This window comes from Sparus aurata, chromosome 8 (genome assembly GCF_900880675.1).
Source record: "Sparus aurata chromosome 8, fSpaAur1.1, whole genome shotgun sequence".
Classification (NCBI taxonomy): Eukaryota; Metazoa; Chordata; class Actinopteri; order Spariformes; family Sparidae; genus Sparus; species Sparus aurata.
In genome coordinates, this window is record NC_044194.1 from 26,412,569 (window position 1) to 26,427,907 (window position 15,339).

The 15,339-nt window shown below is 42.0% G+C and overlaps 1 protein-coding gene across 1 annotated transcript; it reads right to left on the reverse strand.

Annotated features, from left to right (window-relative positions):
* Positions 1-1,161: 1,161 nt before the first annotated feature.
* Positions 1,162-9,367, reverse strand: tgm2l (transglutaminase 2, like). The gene is made up of 15 exons (XM_030424738.1): positions 9,286-9,367; positions 7,952-8,122; positions 6,775-7,005; positions 6,543-6,661; positions 6,045-6,173; positions 5,700-5,877; positions 4,606-4,747; positions 4,407-4,510; positions 3,994-4,136; positions 3,808-3,907; positions 3,558-3,703; positions 3,299-3,428; positions 3,044-3,204; positions 2,145-2,281; positions 1,162-2,029 (listed from the first exon to the last, which is right to left on the reverse strand). Exons 1-15 carry the CDS (start codon positions 9,299-9,301, stop codon positions 1,852-1,854), a joined length of 2,085 nt encoding a protein of 694 aa, XP_030280598.1. The 5' UTR covers positions 9,302-9,367; the 3' UTR covers positions 1,162-1,851.
* Positions 9,368-15,339: the final 5,972 nt, after the last annotated feature.

Sequence of the window (15,339 nt, forward strand, 5' to 3'; positions counted from 1 at the left end):
AGCTCTTGGAGAAACAGCTGCTGCACACACAATTCAAATAAACTTTATTGTCGTGAATGAAGTAACATTTTCAACAAATTTGAATGACATGAAATGTAACCAAATGTGTACCCTTGATAGAGTAAGGCATCAGGAAGAAGGTGCAATGATGAGCTAACCTATGAAGGAATTGATTTGGCGCAAGGTCAAAGGTCAGGATAGTGTAAATAGAGTTCACACAAAAGTAGCCTGTGTCAAACAGAAACAGACACGTCCACACACACACACACACACACACACACACACACAGTGTGTGAATGGGTTGACTATGCGAGTGTCTGTCAGGCCAGTAGGTGGCCTGTGTGAATTGTCACAGCAGTGTGACAGCGGAGACTCGAGGGCTTCGGCTGCATCAGGAAATCTGTACGTTGGATGGAGGAAACTTGTGGACGGGAGGTGTCAGACTGTAAGCAAACCACACAAACAAGGGCTTGTCCCTTTGCAGCTCGCTGAGAGGGCCGAGAGGAAGACAGAGAGATGGCGGCCAGTCAAGCAGGAGTTGGTGTAACAGACACACACACACTGACCAGTGGGAAACGAGCATGAATAGAAAATGTTCTCCTTTTTGTTTCTCTCCCATGTTCTCTCTCCCTGTGTTTCTCTCTTGTAGTGTGAGAAGCTCAGTCACTGAACCACTGCTGAGCTCAATGTGTGATGGAGTTTACTCATCAGGTCTCAGCACAAGTGATTCAGATCAATGTTGCTTCAGATTTCTCTGAAAATGGTTATTCAGGAAATTTAATATTTGACCTTTCCAGTTCAGCTGTGCACATCTTCATCTTTATTTTCACTGTAATAAATCTCGGGGTCTGAAAATATGTGATGGTGAAGTTGAGGTTTCATATTCCACTGTTTAAAGCCGGCATAGCTCTGTATGTCACTTTAACTCTCTGCGGACGAAAGCAATAAATATGTCCTTTCAACCATCCTGGAAGTCCACTGAGGACCAGCGTACTCAAGAAATCTTAAGTTTGTTGACAGTTCCTTTTCATTCTCTTTTGTTCTAAAGTATGAATGCCTCAGTAGGACACTTTGCTCTGTACAATTTGAAACGATGCTGCTGATAGCCAACCAACAGCCCAGCGCAGACATCAGTGTTAATAACATGTCAGGTCCAACAAATACTTGTGAAAAACATGTTTATTGAAAGCGTACTGTAAATATGTTTCGTATCAGCTCAAATACAGAATTACCATGTAAATGCATAAATATATAGATTAAACAGAATGAAAAAATAGTTTCCTCCAATCACATTTGGACTAAAATGGGATCCAAAACAGTGCAAAAAAGGTCACATCGTCACAAAACAGACAACAGCAGATACAGCGTAAAAGGCGTAATGTTTTTAACCCTGCACCTCATGACCTGGGTGGCTCTCATTTCATAATCAACGTATAAAAACCGGCAGTCATTTGGAATGAAGACAGATGGAAGCATCCTGAATTTGGAGATACTGCAGTGGACAAAACAGAAACACAAATAACACGCACATATTTTCCAGCTAGAGGCCGTCACCTGTTGTGCTTCTGTGCATTTCCATGTGAGCAACATGTGCCGGGTTTTAATGCGAAGCCAGACAAGGTCACAGCTGACATACAGTGGCATCAAGGTAATCAAACTAAGACTTTTCTTTGCGGACATAGCTACGGTATAATCAAAGTGGAACTGAACTGCATTGTAAACTGTTATAAAACTGAGCGGTTGATATCATCTTGGCAGCTACCTCATACACCCACCTCCACCTTACATCTAGGAAATGTCACGTTATCACATAATATAAGATATGTCTATTTTAGTCTTCTCAAAAGAGTTTCAATAGTGAAGTCCAGTAATTACAGATCTGTAGTTCTTGCGGACGACCACGGTGGCGACTCCCTTCACGTCCTTCAGTCTGTCGGAGTCAAAGTCCACCAGGAGCTTCCTCACCCCGGTCCGCACAGGGGAGAAAGAGAGCTCGACCGACGCTGTCCCACCTGGAGCTACAGCACCACTGAAGAGAAGGAGAGAGAGACAGAGTTTTTGGTTCCATTGTATTGTTGAAGTCCCACCACAAACCAATCTTTGAACCGTCGAGCTTCAGGGCCTCTAACTGACTCGTTACTTACTTAACATGGATCTGAGTGGCAGACAGCAGCCCAGCGCCCTCCAGAGTGAAAACGCCTCCCTTCAGAGGAACTGGCAGAGGATTGGTGAAGGAGATGAAGGCTGTCAGTGGTTCCCTTACAACAGCCTTCCCAGGCACCTGGAGAGAGAGGAGAGACAAGTCTTTGTATGACTGGACTATATACAGAACATCAATAAGTCCTCGCTTTGGTGAAGCACATCCCAAAGTACAGGGACTTGGGGGGGTTCGGCCTGCCATGCTGACAATCTCTGATTTGTCCAGCATTTTAATTCAGGAACCATTCTGAAAAATCTGCATCATCATCATCTCACAGTCAATCTCTGCAACAGCTCATAAAATCCACCATCTTAAAGTCCAGCATATAGAATCAGCTTTGCTTCTCTGTTGTATAGTCATGTGGTGTAAAAACAGCCATCCCTTTTCATATGCCAGCAGGCTAATTGTATATATATATATATATATATATATATATATATATATATATATATATATATATATATATATATATATATACAATTCTTATCCTCAGCATCAAAACAGGATTGTTATTTAATTGCAGATTTATTTTTGCCTTGACTGTTGAGTCTGTGAGTTTCTCAAAGATCAAGTATGAAGGATTCAGTGCCATCTAGGTGTGAGGTTGCAGACTGCAACCAATGAGATACCCCCGCCCCACCAACCCCTGTGGTCCCTGCTAAGGTAGGTAAATATACACTATTGAAAACACAATAAATGAATGAAAAATACATTTCTGCTGCTTCTCCTAAATCCTACATACAGGTCCAGTATTTTAACTGGCATGTTCATAGTTTCCTTTTCAGTCATCTGCTTTAGCTGTCCCATTATTTAAGTATGTGACTCTGCTCAGTGAGCACTCACCTGTACGAGGAGTTCGGGCGTGCTCAGTTGGATGTTGGACACAGCCATGATGGGTTCGTTCTCCCCTGAAGTGTCCAAGAGCGCTTTCACCCTGATCAGATGATGCTCAGAGACACAACTGACATAGTCTTCATAGTGCAGACGCAGAACCTCCTTGTGGGCTGAACACACACACGCACACACACACACACAGTATTAAACAGGAAAAATGGTACATCATCATACATAAGTTCTGCTGCTATCTGAGTCACTAACCTTTGTGAGCGGGCACAGTCACACTGATCGTTTGTCTCTGGCACTCCCCCCGGGGGCGAGAGTTGTAAGTTACTGCCATGGCCAGCATGGTCAGCTGAGCATGAGCGTCTCTTCCTCCTTCATTCTTCACCTGTGGACAGATTGGATTCATCATTTATACCTCAATTCACTGAATTTATTAAAATCAAGGAAAATACAAACAGAAAAATCAGTCTACACCCACACAGCAGCAGTCCAAACTCTCTGTGTGCATACATACCTCAACAATCACGTCAAAGTCTGTCCCAAATACAGGCTGTGCATGCTTGATTGACAGCTGAAGTTTTCCTGGTTCTGCGATCTCGTTGGAAGGCTCTGTGACCCGGCGTCCCGCCTTCTTGTACACTTCCCTCTCCTTCTGGGAGCCTGTGGAGAAGATGTTGTTCCATGACAACTTACCCTCAGCACGAGTCTGAACAGATAGAGATGAGCATATACTATACAGCTGTATGATTTCTCCTTGAACTTACCTTCCAGATATTTGTAGTGCAGCGTGACATCTTCTCTGTCGTCGCCGTAAACGCTTTTTGTGCTGATGCTCCTCCCCACACTAGCATGGTCCTCCCTGAGCTATGGCAATAACAACAGGTGTCGCTGTCATCACTGCTGTTTGACTTCAGCAAACATGAAAGTCCTTAAAAAGAGAAATTGTTCACCTTCCGTCGTTGGCCGTCTCTTTGGACGATCCAGTAGATGATGTCAGCGTTCACCTCAGCGAACACAAAGGGGGCGTCGTACTTTACTGCCAGATTTCCCTCCTTGATGGCCGCCACTGGACACGGACCACAGCAAAACACACCTGGACAGCAAAAAGTCATTCTGTCATGGATTTCTTTAAAATATCATTGAAGCGTTGAAACAAAATAAGAAGCTGATGTTTGAATTCAGTTCGATTATCAGGCTGATAGGAAACACCAACCAGCTTTGAATCTAATATGTCGCAATCATTTGATACCAATGGCTGTCCTGAGAACAGTTTAAATGACAGATGACAATCAATGGATGGAGGATGGGGTGAGTCTCTTCTTGAAAGAGGTTGCTAAAGACTTTTCAAAATTAAGGAATGTACCATCACTGAGTTCTTGAGGGGTGGGATCCAAAACCTGCCAGCCATCATTTCCTTTGGGGAGATCATCTCTCCTCATCCAGGATTCAACCCAACAGTGGAAGTTCCTACAATCATGGAGAGAGGAAGATATGTCTCGTGACATTAGATGATGTAATGTCTTCTACTAAATCTCATTCTTTATCAGTGTGTGCATTCGTACCAGCTACTGTCCTGTCTCTGTCTGCTGTCGATGCTCTCCAGTCTGTCGTTTAGCAGGTAGTCTATCGAGAGGTTACCATCGACATCATGGGCTGAAGCGAAGTTGGTGATGGTGCGCGTTGGGATCCCCAGGCAGCGCAGCACTGTGTAGACAACACTCATCTGATTAACATAATCACCCCTATGTCTCCTTTCCTTCCTTCCTTCCTTCCCGTTTTTAAAATTGGCTTAAGTCTGCTGATCCTAAGGTTTATGAGCAAGGCAGAAGTTGGCCAACGGCAAGGTTCAAATTGGCCGACCAGATGTTTCTAAAAACATATATTTAAAAGTGCAATATTTAAGAATTTTAGTCAGAAACATTAAAAAATGTAATAACATTATCAAAGATGATGATGTTGAAGAGGTATCTTCTGAAGTTAGCATGCTAACCAGCTAGCTCCAGTGATGTAAGTTCCAAGATCACAGACCAGACCACTAGCTCCACTGATACCTGAGTTACCTAGTTAATGGTAGCTATTGTTAGCGACATTTAGCGCTAACTCTGGGGAAACTCTATTTTTTATATTATATTTACTCTATTTGTTCTAATTATAAATGAGATATTCTTACATATTGCACCTTTGAATAAGTGTAGATATAAATATCTGTTAATGTTTTATTTTTGTGAGAAAAACAAAAAGCTCTATAAAGATTCCTTATCAATTCTTTCATTTTCACAATCCAAGAACGGCAGGGGATGTGACACTTTGAAGTCATTTGGGATCTTAGAATCATTATTGATTCTCAAAAGGTGTTTCCTCTTGGCCCGGACGCTGCCATTAATTTTCTGTTTTGGCCCCCCGAGGGAGAGGGAGAAAGTTTGGGCACTCCTGTTTTGAACACACACTTTATGCTAAGCTTAATGACCTGCAGTGGCACATTTAATGTGCAGAGAGTGGTATCAGCCTTTTCTTCTCATTGCAAAAAAAGTGTATTTTCCAAAATGTTGAGCTCCTCCTTTAAAGCATTCCTTGTCCAATTTTTTCCTTATCCTGAAAACCTAATGAACTTTAATGCTTTTAAATCATGCTGCAGAGAAACATTTGAAAGCCTAACCTGTGCAGGCGACGGCAGCAAACACCCAGCACTGGCCATATTTGACCGGCCTCACCCCGGCCTTGCTCCACTGTTGGAGGATCGGCACGCTGCCGGTCCATCGATACGGTGCGACTCCATCAGTGTACGGCTCTTCCCAGCGACCGGTCAACACACCCCTGTCGCCATTAGAGTTCACCTAGAAGATGGAGAAGACATGTCATGGACCCATCTTGACAGCTGTCAATCATTGCATGACATGTGTATGTGCAGGATTGTATGCTGGGATAATTTGTTTGTGACACTTGAATGAGAAAAATCCTAAATTGTAGTATTGTGATAGCAGAGAGTAGAAGAGATGGTCACCATTGCAGTGATTGTCCTGCCGACATAGACGGGGTCTGATCTGTTCCCAATGTCCATCTCTGAGTTTTTCAAGGCAGCCGGGGAGTTGTCCAAGACTTCAAAACAGATGTCCATCACATAGTCCTCAAACTGAGGGAGACACACACAGGGAGAGGACACATGAGACAGGAACAAAGAAGAGAAAAGGTTGGAGAGGCAGATTTCAAATCACACTGGTTGGTCTGTGTGGATGTGTGTATCTGCCATCTCTCATGTCTTCCTCTCGGCCCTCTCAGCGAGCTGTGAAGGGACAAACCCTTGTTTGTGTGGTTGGTTACATTCTGACACCTCCCGTCCACAAGTTTCCTCCGTCTGACAATCAGCTAAAGCCCTCGATTCTCCGCTGTCACACTGTTGTGACTATTCACGCTGGCCAACGACTGGCCTGACAGACACCGACATACTCACATTGACACCATTTGTGTGTGTTGTGTGTGTGTGTGTGTGAGAGAGAGTTACCTGTCCATAATTCCAGGGAATACCTTTGATGTGATCCCAGGTACCCATGTAAATAACTCCATCTTCATTCATGACATATTCCTGGAGCTTACTCTCATCAGGGAGGTAAACCATATCATCTGTTACACACACATACACACACACACACACACAGACAAACACACAGAAGACTGAGTGACACATTCACAGGAAACGGAAGCATAGAGTGTATCCAGCCCGCTTTCTGTTTTACCTCTGCACCACGGGTTGAAGAGCATGTGGAAGCTAATTTTGTCAGCCCTCTCTACGATGCGACCATCTGGTGACATCACCAACACAGCCAGATGGTAGTGGCCAATGACGGCGTCCGCTGGGCTGTGCAGATTCAGCAGTATTTCATCCTGCGCTCCCTGCTGGTTAAACCACCACTGGCCTCTGGCCCCGTGCTCCCTCTGAACCTTGATCACCACCTCGTCTCTCTTACCTAAAAAAACATAAAAGTTTGAATATCAATATATCAAGTCAGCATCACAGAATCACAAAAACTATTAAATCTCAACTGAATATAGCACATAATCAAGACAGCTTGTTGGCCATGTATTTTACTTGCAAGTGAGAATATATATACTGTCTGCATATTCCCTGTGTAGAAGTGTTGGTTAAAGCCTTGTGATCTGAGGCTAAGGATTGTAAACCTTGTGAAAGTTAGCTACCGTGCGGGAACGGAAAGCACTGCAGAGGGTGGTGAAAACTGCTAAATGTATCACCCATTTTACACTCCCTGTCACTGAGGGTGACCAGCGCAAAGCAGTGTCTACTGGCCAACCACTGTTTGCACTCCAGGACTTTCCAGGACCAACAGACTCAGGAAGAGCTCCTTCCTCTCAACTGTCACCTTGCTTAACTCTGCAGCTATAACTCTATCGTGCATAGACACTAATTCACTTTATTATTATTTACACTTCCTGTATACCTGTGCTGTTTACTTTTAAAATGTTTGTATGTTTCTTCATGTACTTATATCTATCCCTCACTGTTACTCTATGCACATTTCTCGGCACTTGACTACTTTTTAAACCCTTTAAACTTCCTACACTCTGTGGAATGACAACAAAGCCTGATCTAATGCAGTTATTCAACGTTAGAGAATATGGTAACTATTTGGAGGAGAGTACACTCCAGCCCACAGGATGAAGGACAGGCTAAACAGATCAGTTAAAAGATTTGTATTGTCTGCAGCTTGTAATCATAAGTACATTTTGGTCTGAAATCTCTTCTTGCTTTGAGTCATTATGTGAATGAGGGCACAGAAGACAAAATTGAGCAGTGTGTGTAACGTTACACAACATTAACATAGCAAAATTGCATCAGAACACTGGCGGGTTAAATACTTGAAGGTGCACATATATTCCAGGTCGATCTGTACTCACCGAGGTGAAGGACCAGCTCCAGGTGGTGTCCGGGGGGCAGAGAGTCAGAGCACTGCAAAGTTATGGAGAAGGGTTGACCTCTGCGGACGATCAGGCGCTCCCGATCAATCTCCCTGGTGCGGTGAGCCAAGTTGTTTTCATGACTTCTCCCATCCACATCAACAATCAAACCTGTCAGGATCGGCAGAGACAATGTTCAACGTTCAATCTGCAAGAAACTTATCGCCAGCGATGATGGAGTTTCTCCTGTGTCATAACATTTGGGCAGAGAGTTGCGTTGTGATCGTAAGTCGCAACATATACTTGAAGAACACAGCTCTCTCTGAAGGAATGGTTTAAGATCTTGGGGAATGCTCTTATGCTCTTTCTTGCCTGGAGTTAGATGAGATGATGGATAACTACTTTGTGCTGAAAATATGAAGCTAGTTGACAGTTAGCGTAGCTTAGCATAGAGATGAATCAGAGTTGCTGTGGTCATTAGTCAGATTTTGTTACCGTTGGACTCTTGACAGTAGTTGTTTCCCCTTATTTCTGGTCTTTATGCTAAGCTAAGCTATCTGCCTTCTTACTGTAACTTTATGTGTACCATTCAGAAACAAACATTGATGGAATGTAACAATTTTTAGGTACTTTACTATTTTGTATTTGTAGTATTTCCATTTTCAGCCACTTTATACTTTCACTCAGCTTTTTACTCCACCATATTTAACTTGAGCCAAAGTAGCACATTTTTGATTGTTTCAGCGCCATTCATTTCATAAAAAGACAACGACACTGATTATGGACAGCAGAAAAATGCAGAATAGCGCTTTAACGCGATGCCTTTACTTTTTATTTCGAGTATGACTTTCGGGTAATTTTTACAACACAGGGCATGACTCAACTTCTCATCAGACTCCCTGCATAATGATGTGCATGAAAGTGAAAACTAAATTCAATAAGTGTGCTAAGGTAGTGAAACTTCCTCTGAAAGGAAAAAAAAAGAAATGATTCAGCTCCTTTTCTGCTCTAATGTAGCCTCCTCTGGCCTGCCTGATCCCTGGCAGCCTGTGCTTGTTGCTGGAATCAGGATGGGTCATATCACACCCAAGTGTCGAGTCGTACATCAGCATATTTTTCACACAGATCATTATCTCCCATATAGACTGTAATATGGGATGCAGAAAAAGGAAGGGACAAAAGAGATCAAGATGTTACACATATACACAGACAGACAGACAGACAGACAGACAGACAGATAGATAGATAGATAGATAGATAGATAGATAGATAGATAGACAGATAGATAGATAGATAGATAGATAGATAGATAGATAGATAGATAGATCACTCACCCTTGTGGTTGGCCATTGCAGATCTTCTTCCTATTAAAAGTGGGTTAAATTGCTGCTCCCAGCGTCCTCGGTTGTCTGTACTCTCCTTTTCACGCTCAGGGTTCATCACAGTCCTGTATTTATACCGCACAACACTGTCCGTCCCACCTCCCTGACACACACTCCCCCCCAAAACGCTCCACTCCAGCTCACCTCCCTGGGTGACCTCTGACATCACTTCCCAAAAACCTTGTGGGTGTAAGCATGTGTGTGTGTTTGCAGTGTGAGTGATAGTTTAAAGTGAGTTCCTCATCCTTTTCTGAGACACTGGGGTCTTTGTTTCTGTTTGAAGGAGGATGTTTAGGGTGTACGTGCATTTGTGTCCGTCCAGTGGCGGCTGGAGCCATTTTTTAAAATGTACGTTTGGTTTTGGTTTGGGTCCAAGTTTCCACATCACACATGTGTCCACTGGAATAGCCCAGTTGCCAGGAAAAAAACACTGATACTGTCACCATCAGGGCATGCATTTCGAAGTGTCCTTGGGCAAGAAACTGAACCCCAGACTGCTCCTGATGGTCTGTTTGACACCTTACATGGCAGCCAGTCGTCAGCCATCAGTGTGTGAATGTAGGAATAACTGAAAGTCACTTTGGACAAAAGCCCTAAAATGTCCTAAAAAGCACTAAAATGTAAAATATCACATTTGTATGTACCATGCTACACACCTTATTTCTACGAAACGTGTCATATCAAGCTCATATCGCGTGTTCATTACCTGACTTTCATGTCAGGAGATGGAGTGAAACGGTACATACGGAGACGTTGGGGCGTGCCAGCCGTGTTTGTGGCATAAAACCAGCTATTTTAAGCCAACAAAATATGTTTTTGTTTTTTTTTCAACAAGTTTTTCTTTTTTTTTAACCAGACCATAAGCACAACATTGCAACAAGATACAATTCCAAATTGAAACCAACCAAAGCCTTGGGACTAAAAACAGCAAATCAAACGTTTCTGAAAACGCAGACGGGGAAATTTGTATCTGCGGGACATTAAAGGAATTCTGATTCTGATTCTGATTCTGATTTTCAGAAACGTTTGATTTGCTGTTTTTAGCTCCAAGGCTTTGGTTGGTTTCACTAAATGCTTTAACTTAATCATACCGTCGGAATTCAAGCTGGGTCTGATTCTGTTGGTTTGAAAATTAGGCAGGGAAAGCAAAATGATATAAAAATGAAGACTACTTGTCGTAGCAAAAAGTTTCTGTTTCCGCAACACCCCTGATGCTGTTATTTTGACATAATGTTGCTTTACTCCAGCTGCTTGGGAAAGACTGAGTGTACTGTCTTGATGTCCTGCCCATCCGGTCCAAGCTACCACGATGAACCTTTGAACCATGAGCCACCTGGTGTGTATCTCAGCCAAATGCTGTCGCAAGCGCCAATCTCGTGCATTGAAGGGGAGCAAACTACGTGTGCAGAAAGTTTAGAATGAGGATTCTTGCTGCCTGGGCTGGAAATACGTCACACCTCACCAACTTCAGACCAAGTCAGACAACACAGAGTATTTTCAGTTTGCATTTGGCATTGCAGATTAAACATTTCACTCACTGAGTGCATGATATTAACATTGCACATTTTTTAATATATCATAAGCTAAGTCTTATTTTGCCCTAGCGCCCTCTTATCTGTTGGCCAGCTGCCACTGCGTCTGTCTGTTTGTGTGAAGTCGTCATATTTCTGTAAGGGCTGTGACACCGAGTGAGGTCAAGGGAGGAGTGACATCCAGTGATTTCATCCCTTATCAGATTCCTATTAAAGTAACTGTGCAATTATGGACTAAATCTGACACTATCGCTACACCAGAGAAATTTGAGCAACTACCAAACTTCCAGCAGCTTAGTCACATCATTGCCCAACTGTTTCAAATCAGTGATATGTTCATCACGAGAGGGCAGCAAGGCAGACGGGATAAAGCATATTCAACACACAATACTGTATATACATGATTTCTTTCACAGTCAAAAGTTTTCCTGTAGGTGTTTTTTTTATAGTGTGTTCATGTGTGTGTTGTGGTATGCAGTCATATTTGTACAGTACATTTCTGTATCCTCCTCTCTGTGTTTCATATGAAACCCAGCACGACACCTGGTGAGGTTATTTTTGTCAAAACACGTCTTCCTCAACAATGTTTTTAACTTAACTACGTTTGAATGAGGTTAAATTCATTTATATGGATTCCTATGTTTTTTTAACCATTCCTTTCTTTACCTGGTTGAAGGACCACTTTTTTCTTCTTTTTTTTTCCATTTATTGGCTATCAGTCAACCTTCACTCACACTGTAGAGCTAAAATGAACAATAATCACAATTTGTTATTAGTTCCTATTACAATTTTTTGTGTGTTTGCTTTAATTACAGGCACTATACAGTTTCCCCCTTTTTTTTATCATATATGATCTTATTTATTGATCTTTTTTTCATCAAGACGGTGCATGTCATTTAAAGTGAATTACAGAAAATGTGGTACAGAAATTCAAGGTTCAATAAATCCTAATGATTTTAATGAACTGGTTATAATTAGAATTAGTGTAATACTTTTATTTGTCCAGAGACCTGCAAAATTAGATACATTCCGTACATTAACCTCATCTTTAATTTTTTGTTCTCATTCAAAGGGGCTCACTGTAATAATCTTTGGCAGTTGACATGTAATAATCACTTTTTATTTATGAGCAGATGGTAACATAGCGCAAAGTGTAAGCCCTTCCACGTCTCTCTCGGCTGCCTGTGGACGATATCTTAGTTGTTTAATGCTGCTGGATTGTGGATTTATTTGCTTTATGCATGTTCTTGAGTTCCTCATCACAGTTCCTCTCTTTGTTTCACTCAATGAGAGCGACAGCCTTTCGTTAGTTTAGAAAATGGAGTCTGCTAATATCAACTAACGACTGGCCCAGGGACAACACGCAGAGCCCCTTAAAGTGCCTGTTTAATTTTCGTGCAAAATAAATTATTCCTATACAATTACAGAAATAAATGGGAAGAAAAAATGCAACAGACGTACCGCGTAGGGCAACACCTTTAAAATCTGCAAATTACTGATCCATTGTACATCAGCCTTCTTTTTTCAAGGCTCCACTCTCTATTAGAAAACAAAAACAAAAGAGGAAATTATTCCAGACCTGGTTTTGTGTACTTTAGTATAATATCATGCTTTCAAAGGGACCTGTCGCAGTCATCAACCTCAGTCATTAGAGCACTGTTTGGACTCTTTCAGCGCTGCAAAATAAATCTAACCTTGACTGTACTCTGTATTTTGTGTTAATTGGCAAATGAAAGCATGCTTACACGTTGCGCTAAAAGGGTAAATACTGTAAACAGTACATCTCAGCATGTTAGCATTGTCATTGTGAGCATGGCAGTAAGCTGACCCTTAGCATGTTGCTCAATACGCTGTGCTTCTAAATGTTCTTAAGAGGTATTTCACAACGTCTTATCAAGAAAAGCTGGGCCTGACACTCAGCACAGACTAAGCAGGAAGATGAGTAATGATTCACATGGGGAGGTGATGTTAGGGTCAGTAGCTGTAAGTTCACTAATCTATACATTAACAGATGATTACTGATCTTAACAGGCGCAGCAGTGTTTTATGATTGTAATTCAGGTTGCCATTCGTGGCTATTTTCCTAAAAAGATGGAGATGTTCACATTTAACCTGTTAAGAGCTATGTTGTTGAAGGTTCTCAATCACCCAGGTTATGGTTATTCTGTGCTGTATCATCAGCAACTGGGCTTTTTTGAAGGCCGTTAAACTCTCACCCAAGAGGCTTCTTCAGTTCTTACTAACTGGAAGGGAGTGGCAGGCTTTTAAACCCTGTGTGGGAGTGTCCTCACAGAGTCGTTAGGGACACGTGTGAACTCTGTTAAGAACTAGCCTCTATTTTGGGTCTCTGCTCGAAAAAAACATTCCCATTATTAAGAAAGTGCATATCTGCAAACTACAAAGTTGGTTTAACTAATCAAGGTATCATAATAAAGGGAACACTTGAAATATTTGTTGAGATCTGTAATGATACGAATATACATATGTCACCAGGTCTGAGTAAATATCCCCTCGAGTTTAACAGGTTAACAACAGAGTTAAACAGCATTATAATGGTATGCTGTTGTTTAGTGTTGGTATTCAGAGATTTTACAGTCAAGATATCTGGGTGACAATGGATTTGAATGTTTGTGACAACATGACAGCAGATAGCAGCTTGAAGCTTGGCGGACGCGTTCTTTTTCGGTTATGTCTCGATAAATAATACAGGTCACCAGTCACAACACTAAAAATGGGAATTTCAGAAGATCTAAAAACACAAACTAAATAAACAAAAGTAAATAAACAAACTGACCTTGAAGGACAACACAGTTTCATACTGTTTTACTTTGTTTTTATGTAGCGGCCCTGCCACCTCTCTAGCTTTGAACGTTGTTCTGGGGGCCTTATTTTCCTCTAGGAACAGCTTGTTTATTTAATTATGGAGTAAATAAATATTTCTGAGTTTGTATTATGATCTCATTAATATTATTAATATACAAATTCTGAGTTTTAATTTCTTCTCAGAAGCGACATAAACTACACTTTAAATGTAATGAAGTAAATTAAATAAAAAATTCAAAATTAGGTTTTTATTAATGTATAATCACCTGAAAATAAGAATCATAGTGTTTCCGCCACCTTAGAATAAGACTTTATATCGACAGAGAGAGCAGATCATCTTCCATCATTTCTGTGGCTACAGTAGCTTCACCTACATGTTTGGAGGAGCAGGCTAAGGGGAAGGGAATTCAGTCACGGCTAGATGCAACAAAATCCTACAGACTGGTCCTTTAAGCTAGACTGTGTGGTTGTAGGCCGAGGTTGATAGGGCCTTTTGGATCGACTCGAGAGCTGACTGCATTGTGTTACATATCTCAGTACCCACAGATAGCTGTTGATGGCAGCTGTATTGTCTGGCTCTGAGCAGGATGATAATGAGGTCTATGACACACACACACACACACACACACACACACACACACACACACACACACACACACACACACACACACACACACACACACACAGGCACAGTACAATAAACAGCGCAGATGATAAACACAAGCAGCCAGTCCGCACGTAAACAGGCCTGGAGCCTGAATAGCCTGGAGGATTGTCACTACTGCGCTATAACGGTGACGTACACTGACACATCAGCTGTTTTATTGACACACACTCACACACTTTCACTTAGACTCAGAAAGTGATAAAGTACTATATACATCCCGGTGATAGTGACTCAGCTGGAGACACACCTCCACATGACTGCATTAAGGCTGCGCAGTGTAAACGTGTTCCTGAGTGAATGAGACATGTCTGTATCATCGACAGGACATCCTTCATGTGTTGTCTCCTCTCCTCTGCCTCTGCTGTGAACAGTAGACACATCAAGACCACATCTGCACCCTGCTGCCTTTATGTTCTCGCTCAGGCATTCAGAGGTCCTCGTCATGTGAGCATTTTGTGAAAGCAGCATTCGTAGAACAGACTTTAAAATTATGTATTTAAATGTCAGCTAGCTGGAGTCTCTCGCTGACATTAATTCAATCTACGCCCCTCGAGGCATGGACATTTGATATTCCAGCAATGCAGAATTGTACTTGTGTAAGAATAAGAGTCTTGCAGACAGGTTTAAAGAAAGGTCAAACACGATGCAGCAGAGGCAACTTCCTAATGTCCCTCTCTGTGTAGTCAACTCTTACATCTGTAAATATTCACTTCGTGACCTCAGACTTGGATTCTTGGAAAGCCAACCCTAAAATACCTGAATGAAGTCACTTGAAACATTTTGGCAGGAAAAGGACATTACGCAACCATTTTCACAGTGTGTAGGATCAGGGTAGACCCCACCTTTGAAAGTCGTTCTTTTAATGTGTGTAATTCACCCTTTGTGCTCGCGACGCCAGTTCGAACAAGTCCTATTGCAAACCCCTGAATGATTAAAAAGCAGAAGAGCAAACATTTTGCTGAGTAAATATGCGTTTTGGAGAAA

Excerpts from the sequence above, each read along its gene's own strand:
- tgm2l (XM_030424738.1), bottom strand. Across the intron at positions 7,006-7,951 it reads GGAGCTGGTCCTTCACCTCG|GTAAGAGAGACGAGGTGGTG; the intron begins GTGAGTACAGAT and ends ATGTTTTTTTAG. Across the intron at positions 3,908-3,993 it reads GAGACGGCCAACGACGGAAG|CTCAGGGAGGACCATGCTAG; the intron begins GTGAACAATTTC and ends TTATTGCCATAG.